General features: G+C 41.8%; 1 protein-coding gene across 4 annotated transcripts in view; it reads left to right on the top strand.

The window, feature by feature from the left end:
• The window catches only part of Gigyf2 (GRB10 interacting GYF protein 2), a 187674-nt gene that overhangs the window by 161064 nt on the left and 5437 nt on the right, over window positions 1-21173 (top strand). For 2 of the 4 annotated variants that reach the window (XM_045147288.1, XM_045147290.1), the window contains 8 exons: window positions 3657-3815; window positions 9107-9343; window positions 13856-13978; window positions 14809-15024; window positions 15142-15347; window positions 16387-16541; window positions 18190-18386; window positions 20225-20372. In XM_045147288.1, coding sequence (XP_045003223.1) covers window positions 3657-3815; window positions 9107-9343; window positions 13856-13978; window positions 14809-15024; window positions 15142-15347; window positions 16387-16541; window positions 18190-18386; window positions 20225-20372 — 1441 coding nt within the window. Of the gene's footprint in view, window positions 1-3656; window positions 3816-9106; window positions 9344-13855; window positions 13979-14808; window positions 15025-15141; window positions 15348-16386; window positions 16542-18189; window positions 18387-20221; window positions 20373-21173 lie in introns of those variants that run through there. The other 2 variants (XM_045147291.1, XM_045147289.1) reach the window with 2 other exon arrangements.

Here is a 21173-nt window from a genome sequence, read left to right on the forward strand (position 1 = left end):
TTGAGGCCACCCTGAGACTACATAGAGAATTCCAGATTAGCCTGAGCCAAAGTGCGACCCTGTCTCTAAAAACAAACAAACAAAAATTATTTGCAAGCAGGAAAAGAGAGAGAGAGAAAATTGTTGGACCGTGGCCTAGTGCGACTGAAAATGAACTGTAGACACATGCATCACTTTGTGCATTTGGCTTTATGTGGGTACTGGGAAATCAAACCCAGGCTGTCAGGCTTTGCAAGCAAGTGCCTTTGATCACTGAGACATCTTTCCAGTCCAGCAGTGTTATTTTTAAAGTCAGTGTGCTTTCAGAAAACCTTTGGAAACATATCTACAGCATAAAACATGTGTACTCTATATTTGTGTAGCTATGGGCAACCCTTACCACCCTCCATGTGCAGATTAGTTCATCTTCCCAAGCCAAAAAGTCCTCCCTCAAACAAAGAGTCCCATTTTCTCCTTCCCTCTGCCACTGGTACCCATCTTTTTTTTTTTTTTTTTTAAGGTAGAGTGCTGCTCTACGCTGTACCCCAGGCTGACCTGGAATTCACTCTGTAGTCTCAGGGTGGCCTCAAATTCACAGCGATCCTCCTACCTCTGCCTCCTGAGTGCTGGGATTAAAGGCGTGCGCCACCATTCCTGGCTCATCTTTGTTTTTTTTTTTTTTTTTTTTGGCAGGGGGTGGGTGGTGGTGTTTTCAAAGGAGGGTCTTGCTCTAGCCTAGGCTGACCTGGAACTCACTCTGTAGTCCCCAGGCTGACCTCAGACTCACAGTGATCCTTCTACTTCTGCTTCACGAGCGCTGGGATTAAAGGTGTATACCACCACTCCCGGCAACCCAGCATTCTTTCTGTCTCTGAATTTATCTACTCTGAGTACCTCATGTAAGTGGAATCAGACAGTATTTATGCTTTTGTAATTGATTTAAGTCCATTCTTATTCTAGTAGGTGTCCATTTTTTTTTTTTTTTGAGTGGAGAAAGGTAGTAGGGAGGGACAAAGTATGGGCACAGTGTGCCAGGACCTCCTGCTACTGCCGATGTACTCCAGGCACATGTGCCATATGTGTACCTGACTTTATATGGGTACTGGGGAATCAAATCTGGCCAGCAGGCTTTACAATCAAGTGCTGTCAACTACTGGGCCATTTCTTTAGTTCTCCTTTTTTTAAACATTTTTTTGGTTTACTTTTATTTATTTATTTATTTGAGAGCTATAGACAGAGAGAGTGAAAGGGGCAGAGAGGGAGGGGGGGAGGGAGAGAATGGGCACACCAGGGCCTCCAGCCACTGAAAACAAACTCCAGACGCATGCGCCTCCTTGTGCATCTGGCTAACGTGGGTCCTGGGGAATGGAGACTCGAACCAGGGTCCTTAGGCTTCACAGGCAAGCACTTAACTGCTAAGCCATCTCTCCAGCCCTCTAGTTCTCCTTTTTTTTTTTCTCAATTTTTGTTAACATTTTCCATGATGATAAAAAATATCCCCTGGTAATACCCTCCTCCCCCATACTTTCCCCTTTGAAATTCCATTCTCCATCATATCCCCTCCCCATCTCAATCAGTCTCTTTTATTTTGATGTTATGATCTTTTCCTCCTCTTATGATGGTCTTGTGTAGGTAGTGTCAGGAACTGTGAGGTCATGGATATCCAGGCCATTTTGTGCCTGGAGGAGCATGTTGTAATGAGTCCTACCCTTCCTTTGGCTCTTATTCTTTCCGCCACCTCTTCTGCATTAGACCCTGAGCCTTGGAAGGTGTGATCGAGATATTGCTCAGTACTACAGTCACTTCTTTCCAGCACTATGATACCTTCTGAGTCATCCCATAGTTCTCCTTTTTAAGGCTAAATAAAATTCTGTATGTAGTGTTTTGATTTTTTTCATTCACCTGAGGTAAACATTTGGGTGATGTCCATGTTTTGGCTATTGTGAATAAGGTTACTGTGAATATAAGTGTACAGATCACTGAGTCATCCCCTCTCTACTCTTTAGAATATGTGTTCAGAATTGGAATTGCCAAATTATAAATGAATTCCATTTTTAAGTTTTTGAGGAGGTACCATGCTGTTTTTATAGCTAGTATTCCATTTTACATTCATAGTAGCAGGACACAAGGATTTCAGTCTCTGCATCTCTGCCAACCCATGCTAGTTCATTTATTTCTTCTTCTTTTTTTTAAGGGTTGTAGGGTCTCATTCTAGCCCAGGCTGACCTGGAATTCACTATGTAGTCTCAGGTTGGCCTAGAACTCACATTGAGCCTCCTACCTCTGCCTTATTTATGTGTCTGTGGATAGATGTATGTGTAGAGTTTAGAGGACAACCTCAAGGTGTCTGTGTGTGGAGGTCAGGGGAGCCTTCGATTTCTCATGACTTTTCATTGGATTTTGTTTTGGGGAATTCATTGGTCACACCTTGCTTGGTACATTTTTCTAGTGGCCCCAAAATCTACTCTTTGTTACACGCTTCCTGCTTAAGAAGTACTTGTGAAGAGTCCATCATGCTGAGATGAAAGCAACTTAAACTTCTTAGTTTCACTATCCTTCAGTATAAAATAGTCCCAGGAAGTATTGCAGTAATGACATCTATTTAATTATGTAGCACTCAGTGTTATTGAAATGAGTTGACTATAGGATTCCTTTCTGTATGTGCTTAATAATATTGGTAGGACTTCTGTCCTCCAGAACATGTTCTGGGCCACATGGTTTACTCAGTACCTCTGACCAAGAGAACTTATTCTTATCTCATTAAGGATCTTGTAGCTATGTGGATTTGACTTTTTCATGTTTTATGATTCCAATTGATTAAAAAAGAAGGTAGAGAAAAAGCAAGGCCCGAGTCCTAATATGCTCTTTAGGCTTCAGTGGCAAAGGATGTAACTGATACAAAAATCAGAATAAGCCAAGTGTGGTGACGCATGCCTTTAATCCCAGCACTTGGGAGGCAGAGGTAGGAGGATCATCGTGAGTTTGAGGCCACACTGAGACTACATAGTGAATTCCAGGTCAGCCTGGGCTAGAGTGAAACCCTACCTCGGAAAGAAAATAAACAAACAAACCAGGATACACTTCACAATGTATTGCAGTTTACTAGTTTTGAAAATACAGTTATTTTTCTTAAGTGTTCCGTTCTCCCCAACTTGGATACATGTACTTTTCCCTATAGTTACTGGTTTTATACTTAAATACTTATTTATTTGCAAGCAGAGAGAGAGAGATAGAAGAGAGACAGAGAGAACGGGCACACCAAGGTTTCTAGCCACTACAAGTGAAATCCAGATGCAAATGCCACTTTTTGCAACTGGCTTTGCTTAGCTACTAGGGAATTGAACTATAGTCATTAGGTTTGTAGACAGTTGCCTTAACTGCTGAGCCATTTCTCCATCCTTGTTTTATACATTTTTAAAATGTTAATATTTGTTTTGAGAGAGAGAGAGAGAGAGAATGGGTGCACAAGGGCCTTTTGCCACTGTGAATGAACTCCAGACCTGTGTGCATGTGCAACATTGCATGCTTGTGTCACTGTGTATGGCTACATGGAACCTGGAGATTTGAACATAATTTCACTTACAGACTTATGAGCACATAATCTGTTCCTTTTGAAATACTGATAGATCAAGAGTCACATACATGTGCCCCACCCACTCTCTATTTTTCTTCTTTAGGAAGAAGCGCTGCGGCGGCAAAGGGAGCAAGAAATTGCACTGAGACGCCAGCGAGAAGAAGAAGAAAGACAGCAGCAAGAAGAAGCTCTCAGAAGACTAGAGGAGAGGAGAAGAGAAGAGGAAGAAAGGAGGAAGCAGGAAGAGCTGTTACGCAAGCAGGTGACTGGACATCTATTATTGTGATTGTTCCTTTGGAGCTAGGATCATACTTAGAACACTGTGGAGGTTCTCAAACCTTTTCAGTAATGTTCTGTTTTTATATAGTGTGTATGTGCAGCTTTTGTTAAATTTATTATTTTAGTGTATTTATTTATTTTTGTTTTTTTGAGGTAGGGTCTTGCTGTACCTCAGGCTGACCTGGAATTCACTATGTAGTCTCAAGCTGCCTCAAACTCACTCAGTTCTTCTACCTCAGCCTCCCAAGTGCTGGGATTAAAGGTGTGCACCACCACGCCCAGCTTAGTATTTTATTTTTATGTTGTTAATGGAACTTCAGAAATCTTTTCAGTTTTTAAAAATCCATTGCATGCATGTAAATGCACATGGGCACCAATGGTCTCTCTTTTAAATTTTTTTAAAAATTTTATTTATTTGAGAGCGACAAAGAGAGAAAGAAGCGGGGGGGGGGGGGGAGAGAATGGGCACGCCAGGGCCTCCAGCCACTGCAAATGAACTCCAGATGCGTGTGCCCCCTTATGCATTTGGCTAACATGGGTCCTGGGGAATCGAGCCTCAAACCAGGGTCCTTAGACTCTACAGGCAAGTGCTTAACCGCTGAGCCATCTCTCCAGACCAGTCTCTCTTTTAGAAAACAATATTTTGCGGTTGGAGAGATGGCTCAGTGGTTAAGGTGCTTGCTTGCAAAGCCTAAGGACCTAGCTTCAGTTCCCCAGTATTCACATAAAGCCAGATACACAAGGCGGTACATGCATCTGGAGTTTGTTTGCTGTGGCTGGAGGCCTTGGACCACTCATTCTGAGTGTGTGTTTGTGTGTATATCCCTCTTTCTCTCTCAAATAAATAAACTACTTAAAAAATATTTATGCATTCATTCATTTGAGAGAGAGAATGAATATGTCTGCGCTGCCCCCTGCCCCACCCTCCAGGGCTTTTGCCACTGTATATGAACTTCAGATGTATGTGCCACTAAGTACATCTGCCTTTATGTGGATACTGGGTAATTGAACCCAGGCTTGGCAGGCTTTACAATAGGAGCAAGTGCGTGTACCATCTCTCTAGTCCATGTGCCAGAGTCTCTTGTTGCAAGTAAATGCCAGACTCATGTCCAGCTTTACAAAGATGCTGGGCAGCTCAACCTGGGCCAGCAGGCTTTGCAAGTAAGCACCTTTAACCACTGAGCCATCTCCACAGACATCTAAATTCTTTCTTTATTCTAAATTTATTTGGGGGAGGGGGACAGAGTGAGAGAGAGGGAGGGGGGAGGGAGGGAGGGAATGGGTGTACCAGGACCTTCAGCCACTGCAAATGAAAACCTGATGTGTTTGCCCTATTGTGTGCATGTGCAACATTGTGTGTCTGGCTTACCCGGGACTTGGAGATTCAAACATGAGTTTTTAGGCTTTGAAGGCAAGCACCTTAACTGCTAAATCATCTCTCCAGCCCTTAAATTCTTACTCTTACTACTATACCTATGATAGTGCAGTTGAAACCTGTACTCATTTCTTTGAGCTTGCAGCTGTTCTCTTTAAGCCCAGCCCCTGAAGTCTGTCTCACGATTACAGTTTGAGTCAGCCAGGGTTTCAGCAGATTGAGGGCCTCCTTCTTGTGGTTCTCTTCTGTCAGCTTCTTTTCCAGAGGTTCCTCCTAAATTTACGGCTCCTGAGTCCCAGAACTCTTATTTTTTCATTTTGTGTTAATTGAGCTTTTTGTGCATTGGAGATTATCTTCAGGTATCAATTTGTAGACTTGCAAACATTGCTTGTTTGGTTGGATGACTTATCTTTTTTATAGTGCTGGGTATTAAATTCATGTCAAGTACTCATCAATGAGCTACATCTCTTACCACATTTATTTTCTTTTTTCTTTTAGAGAGAGAGAGGGAGAGAGGGGGAGAGAGAGAGAGAATTGGTGTACCATGGCCTAAGCCACTGCAATTGAACTCCAGACGCTTGTTCTACCTACTGGGCATGTATGACCTTGTGCTTGCCTCATCTTTGTGCATCTGGCTTATGTGGGATCTGGCGAGTCGAACATGGGTCCTTAGGCTTTGCAGGCAAGCAACTTAACTGCTAAGCCCTCTCTCCAGCCCCACAGTTTTTAAAAATTAGATTCTGCTTCCATTTCCAATTCTTTTCAATTTTGTCCAAATTTTTAAATTACATGTGGGGCCATTGGCTCAATCATGATATTCTGCTACTACAGGAAGCCAGAGCCTTCCCCTGTCCTCTCCAAAAGCATTCATTCTAATATTTAAAAAATTAATATATATTATTCTTTTAAGTTTTAGATTTTCAGGTAATAGGGAAAATAGTATCGAGAGCTTGCATCTTTATCTTGCTTATAGTTTCCCCTATTCATTCATTCTTCTTTTTTTCTTTCTCTCTCTCTCTCTCTTAGAGGGGGGGGGGAAGGAGGGAGGGAGAGAATGGGTGTGCCAGGGCCTGTAGCCACTGCAAACAAATTCCAGATGCCTGCATCACTTTGTACATCTGGCTTATGTGGGACCTGGCTCCTTGGGCTTCTCAGGCAAGTGTCTTAACTGCTAAGCCCTCTCTCCAGCCCTTGATTTCCCCAGTTCTTAATGTGATACATGTGCTACAGCTAATAGGCTCATTTATTATTAACAGAACTCTTCGTTTATTCAGATTGTCTAGGATTTTCTTACTTCAGGCACCTTTTTCTGTTAATAGGATTCCATTCCAGATAGTCAGATTACATTCAGCTGTTAGGTTTCCTTGGACCCTTATTTTAATTTCAATTTAACTTTATTTTATTTTGTTTTTTGACTTAGGGACTCACTCTAGCCCCAACTGATCTGGAATTCACTATATAGTCTTAGGGTAGCCCCAAACTCATGGTGATTCTTCTACCTCTGTCTTTCCTAGGGCTGGGATTAAAGGCATGCACCACTATGCCTGGCTTTTGTTGTTGTTCTTGTGTTTTTTTGTTTGTTGGTTTTTGTTTGTTTGTTTGTTTGTTTTGAGGTAGGGTCTCACTCTAGCCCGTGCTGGCCTAGAGTTCAGGCTGGCCTGGAACAATGATCCTTTTACTTCTATCTCCCGAGTGCTGAGATTAAAGCTCTGTTCCATGATGTCTGGCTATGTTTTCTTTTCAAGTGCTAAGAATTGAACCAAGCTCTCAATTTTGCAACCATGATGTGCTCTGTTTCTGAATAGTCACACCTCCTAGCCCTTTCTTCCTCTCTCCTTCTGCCCTCCTTACATAACTTTAAGGAATACTGGTCAAGGTATCCTTTTGCTGACTTTGTCTTAAGTTTTCTAATAAATTAACTGGGTAGTAGGTGTTGAGGAAGAAAATCATGGTGACAAAAGTAGTATTTTCATCACATATTCAGGGCACATGTCAGCATGTCGTATAACTGCTGATGTAAGCCCTGATCACGTGACTAAAATAGTGTTTGTTAGGCTTTCCTCTTCCTTCTGTGCTGCTTGGACGTCACTATGTAAAGTACACACTGAAAAATATATTTGTTTTTAACCTAGGTTTTAAGTTAAAACTCTTTCTGAAACCAAAATTGTATTAGATAAAAAGAGCTCATGGAATGTGTGATCTTAAAAGTTATCTTGGGTGCTCGGTGTCAGTCAATGCACTTGATTTCTGGTCAAGAGTAAGGCCATTCTTGTGAGGGCAGCTGTTGAGACAGTCTTTCTGTGAACCTTAGTTTGTCCTGGAACTTGAGCCTCCTCTCTTGCCTCAGCCTCCTGAGTGGTGGGATTATATGTGTGTGCCATACCTTTTGGCTAGTATAAGAAAATTAGAAAATTGTTGCTGTCTTATAGGCTCATAGACAATGTGAGTGATGAATGTGTAAAAAATAAATGGCACAGCCAGGATATTTCATGTGCAAAATTGAAATATCTACACAAGCAATGGGTGACATTTATTGCTTCATACCAAGGAAATCTGGCTATACATCTTTTACACACTTAATGTCTCTGTGAGGCCATTAGGATTAATAACCTATGCATGCTTTTCTTTGCCATTTCTTTTTTTTCCCCCCAAGTATTTTATGTATGTATTTGAGAGAGAGTATAAATAGGCATGCTAGGGTCTCTAGCCATTGCAAAAGAACTCTAGTGGGTACTAGGGAATCAAACCTGGGTTCTTTGACTCTACAGGCAAGTGCCTTAACCTCTAAGCCATATCTCCAGCCCTTTACCATTTCTTGACTTGGAGTTTATATTTTCCCTTGTACAACCACTATCCAAAAAGAGCAGTCTTTCTCTAATACTTTGTTCCTTTTGTCTGAGATGAATATCTTATAATTGTAGGAGATGTTCCTTTGGGCTAAATCAGATCACGTGGTTGCTTCTGGTTGCACTAGGAAGCATTAAAGCAAAATTTGGCTGTTTAATTCTCTGAGGTAGCAGGTAATTTTTGTCTGTAAAAAAAGAAGGCTGAAAGGAAAAGTTGACTTTATAGAATCACAGGTTACTACTGGTAGACGAGGAGTAAGTTCCTTGCAATATAGAGGAAAACTATACAAGGGGTCATTGACATAAATAGAGGGGCAGCCTGCCTTCCAGATGCTCACAGTTAACCTAAGCTTTGACGAGCATGTTGTCTTGGCAAAGTAGAACATTGTAGGCCCAGCCGACAGTCTCTGCAAAAGTGAGAAGACTGAATAGTGAGGCAGGATTTCTGGAAGGCATAGTGGGTTGATTTTTAAAGAATCCTCAGTGAGCTAAATAAAAAGTAGCTAGAGGGTCAAGGATTAGTCAGGGAGGGATTTTTTTTTTTTTTTTTTAAATGCCTATGGGCCATGAAGGATTAGAGCCAACAGTGTAATTAAGTGTTCTGGAATAGTTGCCTTGGCTCAGGCCTGTCCAGGGCTCCTGAGTAACCAGTGCTTTTTGCATAGCACCCTGGCAAGCTTGCGTTGAACTGCAGTGTTGGAGTGGCATTTCCTGAAGACTTTTTCTTCTTTTTTTTTGTTTCGATTTTTTATTTATTGATAACTTCCATAATTATGAACAATCCCATGGTAATTCCCTCTCTCCCATCACCTGGAGACATTTTCATAGCAAGTGGTGAACCACTTTGAGATCAGGCCATTTACTAGAGACAATTGTATAATCCATTAAAGTTGCATCAGACCTTTGTGACCATTGTGTGTTTTAAAAGAAAACTCACTTCTGCCACTTGTTATTTTTATACATCACCACAGTAGAAGACTTTAAGAGTGATTCAGACTTCCCCCCTACAATTAATAAAGCGTTTTTTTCTCTTTAAATTTTCCTTCTGGAAAGGAAGAGGAGGCCGCCAAATGGGCCCGGGAGGAAGAAGAGGCCCAGCGTAGATTAGAGGAGAACCGACTGCGGATGGAAGAAGAGGCAGCCAGGCTTCGGCATGAAGAGGAGGAGAGGAAGAGAAAAGAACTGGAGCTACAGCGGCAGAAGGAGTTGATGCGCCAGCGGCAGCAACAGCAGGAGGCCCTGCGGAGGCTACAGCAGCAGCAGCAGCAGCAGCAGCTTGCACAGATGAAGGTACAACCCTACGTGCACCACTTGCTGAAATGCTTTAGTCAAGAGGTGCTGATGGTGTCAGAAAACAGCAAAACTTCTTTGTCATTAAATATTATGCTAGGTATCTGATTCATGAGCAAAATAGAACATGATGTACATGTGTTATGTTAGGCATTTAGCTGAGAGGCATGCACATAAGAGGATGTAGACACTAACCGTTCACTCTGCTTGGTTCCTATACTCAGTGGGGCTCTGATGGTTGAAGGGCCTCTTCTGTGGCAGTTCAGTATTGCTGACATCAAGATCAAAGAAAGAGACGACAACTCCAGGATCTTTCAGCATTAGGCATATCAGCATCTGATGTGCATGTGGGAACCAGAACATAGGGCTTGAAGCACCATGAGGGCTTATTGAAAATTGGGTAAAGAGGTAGAGAATTGCTTGAGGGAGAAAATGAAAACTGAGGGCCCAGTAAGTATGAGGTAATGGTAGTGGTGAAGATGAATAGGATGAGCCATTGGGAAAGAACTGACTTGCTAATGTTGGCAAGCCTGAATTTGCTGACCACCCAGATCTGAAGAACGAAGACAAGACATAAGCTGGGGTTCTGAAGAGCAAGCTTTTGGCTTGCTGGGAAGGTGATGGGACTGGGACTGGGACTGCTTATGAATTCAGATGGCTGGAAAGGGTTAAGAGTAGTGAGTAGTTCTGTAAAACTTCAAGTTGAGGCTGTTGTTAGCACTGCTCCCATTCTCAAGACATGAATATAGTGTGGGTGGTCCAGAAGGAGAGGTGGCATTGAGACAATAGATCTCATGTTACAGTCTCTTGGGATCTTGTGAGACATGCAAATTCTCTAGTGCTTCTCCAGACATACATAAACCTCCATGTGTGGAGCCTAGCAAGCTTGTGCTTGAACAAACTGTCCAAGGGATTCTGATACTTGGTAAAATATGACAGTGATCCATTTAGGCTTTTTAGAAAGGCTTCTTGAAAAAAGTTAGCTTCCACACAATCTACTGGGAGATAGAAAAAATGTCCAGGTTCAACAGTTGAGGATGAGGGTTATGAGAGAGGCAGCATAAAATGAGCAGAGGCCTGAGGTTCAGAAATAGTATGGACTGTTTAGGGGAAATTTCAAAAGTAGGTTCCCATTGCTGAAGTGCAAGGAGTGACTTAAGTACAGATAGAGGCCTTAGTGCTACAGACTAGTATAGACCCTAGTATAGAATTAGAGCATAAATGTGTGCAAAACACTAGAAATCACTTCCAGGAGTGCCAAGCAGAAGATGGCCTTGAAGGAAACAGCTGAAGGTTAGCACACCAGCATCCGGACAAGGCAGAAAAACCTAATGGAGGCCTATTTGGTTAGGGGATTAGAAGCAGCAGATAGAGATGCCATTAATTACTGAGCTCTTCCTTTGTGTCAGCACCATACCGACAACTTCCATATGTTCTATCATTTAGTCTTCACAGGGTTTTCCTACAAAGCTTAGATGTTGACAACCTATATTGTAACAAAGAAGAATGATGCTAAGAAACTGAGTCCCTTTCCTTGGGTCCAGTGAGAGTTGGTAGCAGATGTCTTTAGTACTAGAGCCACATAAACTCTATCTAGACTTAAAAATATATGTATTTATTTATTGAGAGAGAAAGAGAAAATGAGCATGTCAGTATCTCCAGCCTCTGCAAATGAAGTCCAATCACATATGCCACCTTGTGCATCTGGCTTATGTGGGTCCTAGGAATCAAACCGGGGTCCTTAGGCTTTGTAGGCAGGTGTCTTAGATGCAGCTGCTAAGCCATCTCTTCAGCCCTAGACATTTTTTTTTTTTGCATGTGTATGTGATGTGCATGTGTGGGTGTGGGTATGTGTGTAAGTACACGTGTGTGTGTGAGTGCACATGTGTGTGCATGTGGAGACTAGAGGTTGACATTAGATGTCTTCCTCAGTGGTTCACAGATTCATTTAGATATGCCACCACACCTACCTTGGCATTTACCTTGTGCATCTGGCTGACATGGGTACCGAGGAATTGAATCTCAGTCCTTAGGCTTTGCAGGCAAGCACCTTTACAGTTAAGCCATCTCTCTAGCCCTCCACCTTCCATTTATATGGGTGTTGGGAATCTGAATTCCAGTCTTTTTTTAAATGTTTTTACTGACAACTTCCATAATTATAGACAATAACCCATGGTAATTCCCTCCCTCTCCCCACTTTCCCCTTTGAAACTCCACTCTCCATCATATCTCCCTCCCCCTTAGTCAGTCTCTCTTTTATTTTGATGTCATCATCTTTCCTCCTGTTATAAAGGTCTTATGTAGTTAGTGTCAGGCACTGTGAGGTCATGGATATCCGGGTCATTTTGGGTCAGGAGGAGTACGTCTCCTACCCTTGCTTTGGCTCTTACATTCTTGCCACCACCTCTTCCGCAATGGACCCTCTGCCTTGGAAGGTGTGATTGAGATATTTCCGCGCTGAGCACTCCTCTTTCATTTCTTCTCAGCATCATGGTGCCTTCTGAGTCATCCCAAGGTCATTGCCATCTGAAAAGAGAAGCTTCTCTAACCAAAAGTGAGAGTAACATTAATATATGGCTATGAACCGTAAGAGTAGTGCTTATTGGGCAGTTTTTTGAGCATAGTATATACATTTAGCCAGACAGCAGCAGATGTTTTACCCCTAGAGCTCATAACTAACCCTGTTGCAGGTTTTCAGTATCAGGGATGTATTCCCTCTCAAGGAGCGGGCCTCCAGTGAAAATAGAGAGTGGATGGTTTGCCCCATAACAGATATGTCACTATTGTACCTGTTGGCTCATTTGGCCTGGCTGGCCAAGTATAAGACTTGCAGTGTCCACTGTCGAGTATCTTCACTGGGGGTTTTTCTCTCTCCCATTGAACTGCATGCAGCGTGGCTTTTTCCAGCTTTCTTTCAGCGGGGAGGAGGTTTTCAGCTCAGCTCTAGCAGGGTTTCTCAGTGACCTTGCAGCCCAAGTATGTGGAGTCGTCTTCAATAGGGTCTAGCCATCTATTCCTGTTGGGAAACCAAGGGCCTAACAATGACCTGTAACGTTTTGGGGGCATCAGGGACATCCCTCGCCAACAACTCACTGGAAGGTATCCCATCCCTGGCATTGAAAATTTTCTAGTAACAATCTATGGCTCCTGTGTGTTCCATTGTCCAAAAAAGTAGGTTTCCATGTGACTTATTTATATTTTTGGATTTTGATTAGCCCTCCCTCTACCTTTCCTTTACTCAGTCTCTTCCCCTGACCTCACTTAGGCCTTTTCACCCCTCATTAATCTGTTCTTCTACTTGCATATATACAATACCATTCTACTAAGTCTCCCCTCCTCCCCCCTTTCTATTCCTTTTATATCTCCCTTCTAGCTTACTGGCCTATGCTACTGAGTTTTCTTCCTACTCACATAGAAATCCAGTCATTTGTAGCTAGGACCCACATATGAGCGAGAATATGCAATGTTTGATCTTTAGCTATTTCTCATGTAGACCATTCTTGTTTGGCATTTTGTGTTTTGATCCACGCATATGTATTTCATTTACTAAATATATTTAAGTCTGGTTAGAGCTAGTAGGCTTTTAATTATCCATCCGTCTATCTTGTTCTTTGTTTCAGAGACATAAGATGCCCTTGTGTCCAAGAAAAGCAAGAAATTATCTTAAGATAACCGGGCTTTAAAAATTCAAGTTTTGGGCTGGAGAGATGGCTTAGCGGTTAAGCGCTTGCCTGTGAAGCCTAAGGACCCCGGTTTGAGGCTCAGTTCCCCAGGTCCCACGTTAGCCAGATGCACAAGGGGGCGCACGCGTCTGGAGTTCGTTTGCAGAGGCTGGAAGCCCTGGCACGCCCATTCTCTCTCTCTCTCCCTCTATCTGTCTTTCTCTCTGTGTCTGTCACTCTCAAATAAATAAATAAATAAAATTTAAAAAAATTCAAGTTTTTAGCACCTTACATTTATATTATTTTATTCATTAATTTTACAGATAGAAAAAAGCAATTGTTGATTAAAACAGCGTAATTTTCATGAGTAGCACACAGCCCAGTTAGCAGTCACAGTTTGATGAAAGACCGACAGAAAATTGCCTAATCTTATCCCATAGCATCCTATGCCAGCTCTCCCTTCACAAATCTTGTGTTCTGACCCCCTCGCTGGGTGAGAGCAGATCATGGACTTTGTTATCTTCAAGCCAATTTAGTCATTCTTTGTTTTCCTTTTGCTGTGTATGTGAATGTCAGGTGTAGTGAATTTGACACCCAGAATGGTAGGACAAATATTAATGCATGTGTGTGTTTATTTTTAGTTGTTTTAAAACAGATTTGGTTTTGGGAAGTGACAAAAATTTGAGCAGTGGAAGCAAGCCTGCTAAGAGGGTAGTGTGGAAAAGCAATTTTGTGATGAATCTTGCAAATGTTGAGGGGGAAGTAGAAGTTCTGACTGTACATACTGTTATACCTCCATGTCTCCTGTTAACACTTACTCACAAACTCCTGTCTGGCCATGTTTTGATAGCTTCCCTCTTCTTCAACATGGGGCCAGCAGTCTAATTCGACAACATGTCAATCCCAGGCCACATTATCATTGGCTGAAATTCAAAAACTGGAAGAAGAACGAGAACGACAGCTTCGAGAGGAGGTAAATTATAAAGTATTGGCTGTCTGGTTAAGCAGTGTTCTGTAAGGGTTAGTGTGCATTATGGGCTAATGGTTCCTGAAGATGATGGTTACTGTTAGAATTGCTATATGTCTGAGTTGGACACACCACTTATCTATATCTATCATCTGTCTATCCACCCACTCACTAGTGAATGAATGGATGAGAAAGAGAGAGTGAGTGTGTGTGTGTGTGTGTGTACACCAGGCTTCCTGCTGCTGCATACGAACTCCAGATGTATGCAGTACTTGGTACATCTGGATTCATGTAGGTACCAGGGAATCAAAACCAGGCCACCAGGCTTTTCAAGGAAACACCTTTGACCACTACGCTATCTCTCCAGCCCCTGGGCTCTTAATAAATTTAATAAACTCTTAGCAAGAAATAAAAGCCTTAAGTCCACTTACGTGTAAGAAGTAAGAGCCTTCTTTAAGCCTACCTAAAGTGTAAGAAGTGACTGTGGATTTAGTCTTTCTGTTCTATAAGCACTATTTACTTGTGTGCATGTACCAGGGCTTCTTAAAGCTGCAAACATATATACCAGAAGCTTGTGCCACTTTTTATGTCTGACTTTATGTAGGTGGCTGGGGAATTGAACCTGGACAGGCACACTTTGCAAGTGAGTGCCATTAACTGCTGAGCCATTTTTCCAGCCCTTAAATCTAGCAATTTACATACTTATTTAGCACAAAAAAATTAACCCTGTGCAGATTTTCTTTGTCTGCTGTGTTCAAGCATTCTATTCATATCCTGATGTTTGTAATTTGTATGGAAGCAGAACCTTTGAGCCCATGCTTCTGTTCGTCATCTAGCAGCAGAGACGCCAGCAGCGGGAATTGATGAAAGCACTCCAGCAGCAACAGCAGCAGCAGCAGCAGCAGCAGAAACTCTCAGGTTGGGGGAACATCAGCAAGCCTGCAGGAACCACAAAGTCTCTTCTGGAGATCCAACAGGAAGAGGCCAGGCAGATGCAGAAGCAGCAGCAGCAACAGCAGCAGCAGCAAACAAACAGAGCCCGGAATAACACAGTGGGTTCTTTTTCCTAAGGTGTCCTTAGGGGACTGCCATTAGGTTATTTCTTCTGACATTGTGGACTATATTTTTAATATTGTTAACCACAGTCATTTTGTCTTTTCCCTCAACAGCATTCCAACCTGCATACCAGCATTGGGAATTCTGTTTGGGGCTCTATAAATACCGGTCCTCCTAACCAGTGGGCGTCTGACCTTGTCAGTAGTATCTGGAGTAATGCTGACACTAAAAACTCCAACATGGGATTCTGGGATGATGCAGTGAAAGAGATGGGACCTAGGAATTCAACAAATAAAAATAAAAACACCTCCAGCCTCAGGTAGGGCCTATAAGGTTTATACCATGCTCCCTTTTTGGGTGATGGAAGTGGAATAGTGTCATTTTTATTTACAGTTTTCATCCATGCCCAGGCACATAGGTCAGCATTATGGCAATTGCTTTCTTTCCAATTTGAGTTGTTTTGGGGGGCTTGTTCTACTGCAGACTACTTAATCTATTACCTACCACACATCACATGGTAACAACCTGACAAAATACTAGGAATAATATTAATGTTTTTGTTGCTGAACATTTCTTCAAGATATTTTAGCCTTTTAAAAAATTTATATTTTTAACTTACAACACTTCAGTAATGACCTTAAACTTTCTTATTTTTTATGACTTAGTAGTTCTGTTTCATCTTTATCATTCTTTCCTCAGTAAACAATGCTTTTGAATGATCATGGGTTCAGTGTTAGCATGAACTCAGATCTCAGCACTACCGCTTATTAGCTGTGTGACCTTGGCAAGAGGGAACCTCTTTGGGCCTCAGTTCCCTCATCAGTAAAATGAAGGCAGTAGTAACAACTCCTGAGAGAGCAGTTGTAACAGTGAAATGAATACATGTGAAGGAGTAAAGGGCCTGGCACATAGTAACACTTAATAAATGGTAGTGTTGTCAGATTCCATCTCAGGGCCTAAAAAACACAACTGTCAGTCAGTCTCTTGAATTCCCTTGCCAGGCACTGTGTTCTAGATCTTGCATACAGATGTCTATATTCCTTATTAACTTAACTGTTGGTATCATTTTACAGATGAGGAAACTGAGGTTTGGTAAATTAACTTAGTTCAAGACACTTAAGAATTTTATCATTTTTGTTCTGAATAGAAGCTCTGTATTTGCAAACTAGGATATTTTAGCTGAGGCTAGATTTAAAGTGGAGTATCTAATCCAAATATTTGAATTTTTTTTTCTTTTATGGAGCCACGAATTGGATGATTGGACAGCCACCCAGTATTGCCAAGACAGGATTTATGGTGTTGTAATCACACAGTAACAGTTCCTGGGAATAAAATATCACCCTATTGTTTTGCTCTAGTAAATCTGTAGGTGTGTCTAACCGGCAGAATAAGAAAGTAGAAGAAGAAGAAAAGTTGCTGAAGCTCTTTCAGGGAGTAAATAAAGCCCAAGATGGATTTACCCAGTGGTGTGAACAGATGCTTCATGCCCTTAATACGGCAAATAACTTGGATGGTAAGATTTGGGGAGGGAACCCTAGCATGTGGAAGGACAGAATAGGGCTGACAAAGAGATGAGCAGAATGTAACAGTGGGCCAAAACTCAGGACATGAAGTCTAGGGATCAAGCAAGTCCTATGCCTGTCATAAAAACTTGACTAAGTCTTGGGGAAAAAAAGCTTGTGATACTGTACCTACATAGATTATGGGTGATTGCCCAAAAGGAAATGCCATCTAAGGTTATCTTATGATGTACAGGACAAAGGAAGCCATAGGCTCCCCATGCCCATGTGATGGGGAGCACTGCTGGCTGCATTATCACGTTAAGAGAGATCCAGGCGTGGCGGCGCGCGCCTTTAATCCCAGCACTTGCCTTTAATCCCAGCACTCTGGAGGCAGGGATAGGAGGATCGCCGTGAGTTTGAGGCCATTTTGAGACTACATAGTGAATTCCAGGTCAGCCTGGCCTAGAGTGAGACCCTACCTTGAAAAACAAAAAAAGAGAGAAGACTAATGGTCATGGTGAACCAAGATCATTCCCTTCTTACCTACCTTTGGGAGGTGGTAGAAATTGTGGTAGAGTTAGCAGACTCATTTTGTATGGGACAAAACTTTGTGCAGAAATAAAAAAATTTCAGCACAATTTGAAGAAAAACTTGCTTGTATTTAGTGAGCTGTTTCTAGAGAACTGTTTCTCTGGATGGAAGTGAAGCCCGTTTCTAACTCTGAAGTGTTTGCACAGCGACTAGTCAGCATGCTGTAGGAAGGATCCTATGACTGATGGACTCAGTTGGCCTAGTCCACCTCTGCTGTCTGGCTTAAATCCAGGAATCTGTTAGAAACAGAGCAGGATAAAGATCAAAAGGCTCTTTTGCAGCATTATACCATCATCTAATAGTCTGAACGCCTATAGAGAAAGCACTTGTGAATAATAGTAATGGCTACCATTCATTAGGCACCTACTATGTGCTAGGCACTACTGGGGCTAACATGTTATCCCAGTTATTCAATTTTTATAAGTCTTAAAGATAGGTAGTGATGTTATCCCCATTTTATAAATTAGGAAACAGAGGCTCAGAATGGTTAAATAACTCATCAAGGTCACACAGCCAGCAGACTTCAGAACCCATGCCTGTCTAACTCTAGTATTTGTTGTACTTTTTGTCCAAAACCACACTATTTACATTTTCTACTTGATTTTTCTCTAAACATGTAATAATAACTTGGTAAACTACAAGTTGTAGGAGGGTATAGCTGTATCTGTAGTAACTGCCATGTCATCTGGTGCACATCATAGTACTTGATAAACTGTTGATGAAGTTAAAGCAAAGGAAGAATAAATACCAAAATTGTTGTAGTTCTAAGGAACCGTTTCAGTCAGCCTAGTTTCAGCAACAAGCACTTTTAGTGAAAGTAAATTATTTATGATGTCTTGTAGATACTGCTATTTCAGATAATTTTGGTCATTGTGATGGTGCTTTTTCATTTGTTTAAGGTAGATTAAAGATTACTTAAAGCAACTGCATAGCTTTTAAGTTTCTGTTGCTAATATCTGTATTATCTGTATTAAATATGAGGTTACAATAGAGCCTGAAGCTGAGGTTTTTATATGTGGTATTTAATTATTGTTATTGTCTTGTGTTTTCTGTCCTGTCACATTGCAGTTCCCACATTTGTTTCTTTCCTAAAAGAAGTAGAATCTCCTTATGAGGTCCATGATTACATCAGGGCCTACTTAGGAGATACTTCTGAGGCCAAGGAGTTTGCCAAGCAGTTTCTGGAGCGCCGTGCCAAACAGAAAGCCAGCCAGCAGCGGCAGCAGCAGCAGCAGCAACAGCAGCAGCAGCAGCAGCAGCAGCAGGTACAAAGCCATACCGTGTGTACAGTACCTCAGTGAGTACTAATACATGTAAAGCTTGAGTAGTCTGAAAGATTTCCTTTTTTGTGTATCCAGTGACCAGAGCTTTTTAGTATGTATAGATTTCATATTTTCTAATTATGTCTCAAATAACAAATGTAGCCATTTATTCTGTACTGTATCCCAATTCTAATTTTACTGTTCATGAATATATTTTAGTCGTTCAGATTTTGGTGTATCATAGACCCATACATTTGATTTTTTTTCCCTTACTTGGAACCCCCTGTTGTCAGTACTGACAACAATGCCAAAATGCCTTATGTCTGGCATGTCAGTTATTTCATGTATTGTTGATGGTGTTACACAGGTATAGTTGATACAGTTGGTTATTTTGTCCCTGCAAACACTGAGTTATGAACAATAATTCATTGCTTCTAAAGAATATACAGGGTTCCTTCCTGTGAGCCTGTGATTACAGCATTTTAATCTTCTAATCAGTACATCATTGTGTCATGTTTCTGTTTAAAGACACTTTCATATTTGATTCATTGGCATGGAACTTTGTCAGTACAGCTGTGAGACCTGCTTGAACGCAGGTACCCATGTGCTTTCTTCATGTGATGCACTAAGGAGCGTGGTGTGTGGGTTGGTTGTTAAGCACCGTGCTTTGAAGACAGTAAAATCACCCTTTTTACAAAAGCAAAAAATGTGAAGACATTATAATAGATAGAGACAGAAGAAAGTACTTGTTTCCAAGGTGTGATCTGAAGCAAGAAGGTAGGACATTTCCTTGTCCTACTTGAACCTGGAAGTGTGTGCTTGTTTTTCCTCTCTCTTCTCAGCATCTACATGCTTGGAATAACCATAAGAGACAGAGTATTGATTTTGGTGCTACACATAAATTTTAACAAGTCCCTGAATTCACAAATATGGAACTTTTGGGGATTCGTTATTCAAGCTTTCTGAAAGAGAAAATGGCAAGGTTCTTTAAGAGTGGCATAAAAATATTCATATCCCTGACTTCTATTATTCCCTTACTAGAGGTAATAGTTGTTACAGGTCACTTGTAGAGAGTGGAAGATCCAGTGACCTACAAAGCACTTAAGATGCAGCTGTGTAGATTGGACTACTGGGTAAAATTAGAGGAAGTGGTTGGTGCCAGTCAGAACACATTAGAACACATGTGTCAGGGCATCAGGGGATCTGGAAATAGAAGAGAGGCAGCCGGCACACCGTGCTTGTTCTTCATGGTGCTTTCTCCCATCCTCCCTTCCTCTCCTACTGTTACCACTTGTTGATACTGACCTGGTTTATAGTGAATTGCTCTACAAAGAACAGTAAGAGCCAAGATTTGTTGGACCATATCACCATCTAACAGAATGTGTATGGCAATATTTTGGGGCCACATCCCTTCTGGGACTGCTGATGGAAATAACATGAATGACTATAGCTCTTGGCAATGTGCTGCCAGCTGGTTTTTAGCTTTTCCTCTGACCTGTGTCCAGGGGCGGCAGAGGCCTACTCTGAATTGGGAGGGTGCGTCATTCCTGAGCATTGGCTGCACATGCACGGCCTCCATGTCTGCTGGAGAGCCTGCGACAGTGACAGCCACGCTGGCACAGGCAGAGTGGAGGACAGATCTGTGGAGGCATCAAGCTTAACTTAGGCATTGTAATGTAAATGAGGGACTGGGGGCTCAGTGGTCTTCTCTCAGTATATGTCAATACATTTTCAGACTCTTGGTATGTGCTTGGTAAGGCCCAGGGCAAGTGGCCATTCTCTTAGAACAGGCCACATCTGCATCTACTGTGTAATATCATGTTTGCTGTCTTTTTTCATAGGATTCTGTATGGGGGATGAACCACAGTACACTCCATTCAGTATTTCAGACCAATCAAAGCAACAACCAACAATCTAGTTTTGAGGCTGTGCAAAGTGGTAAGAAGAAGAAAAAGCAGAAGATGGTTCGAGCAGATCCCAGCTTACTAGGTAAGATTAGACCTGGGTCTCAGCTGGGAGTGGGGGTTTGGAGGTGACAATGATCAGATGGGAGTTTCTACAGTCTACTGTATGACTGTTCATTTTATTAACTGGTTGAAAATGAGTAGCCAGTATTTTATAGGCATCCTGGTACAGGAGCTGTGCTTCATATGCTCTTGGGATAAGAAAAGAAATATATGGTGCTTTAAAGCATTATTTTACGCATTTTTTTTCCCCAGTTTTCAAGTTAGGGTCTCACTATAGCTCAAGCTTTAATGAGACCTGAAATTCTCAGGCTGGCCTCAAACTCATAGTAATCCTTCTACCTCTGCCTCCCAAGTGTTGGGATTAAATGCATGTGCCACCACACCCAGCATCATGCAATCTTGTCTAGAGGGCATTCAATTAAATTGGAAACTAAAGATAATGGAAAAGGGTAAAAATAGTTCAGAAACTTAAGTTTTGGTTTGCATTGGAAGTAGGCTATAAATCTTAGTGGGTGTTCAAAGGACCAGTACTTGTTTATGTCCTATTTCTATGTCATATAACATTGACCATATTGTGTACTGATGTCCTAGTTTTTCCAGTGAGTAGGTCTGAGGTTTGGAACATCTCTGTCTTCCAAGTACTAACCATGCCTGACCCTGCTTAGCTTCTAAGACCAGACAAGATCAGGCACATGCTGGGTGGTATGTCTATGCCCTGAAACATCTCTCAGTGTCAGCCCTCAGTGCTGGAGCTGGGATTTTAGAGCCTCGGTTTGATTTGCCTTCTGTGTTTTACATAGCTGTTGTCTAACATTGGGATGAG

Source organism: Jaculus jaculus, chromosome 4 (assembly GCF_020740685.1).
Source record: "Jaculus jaculus isolate mJacJac1 chromosome 4, mJacJac1.mat.Y.cur, whole genome shotgun sequence".
NCBI lineage: Eukaryota > Metazoa > Chordata > Mammalia > Rodentia > Dipodidae > Jaculus > Jaculus jaculus.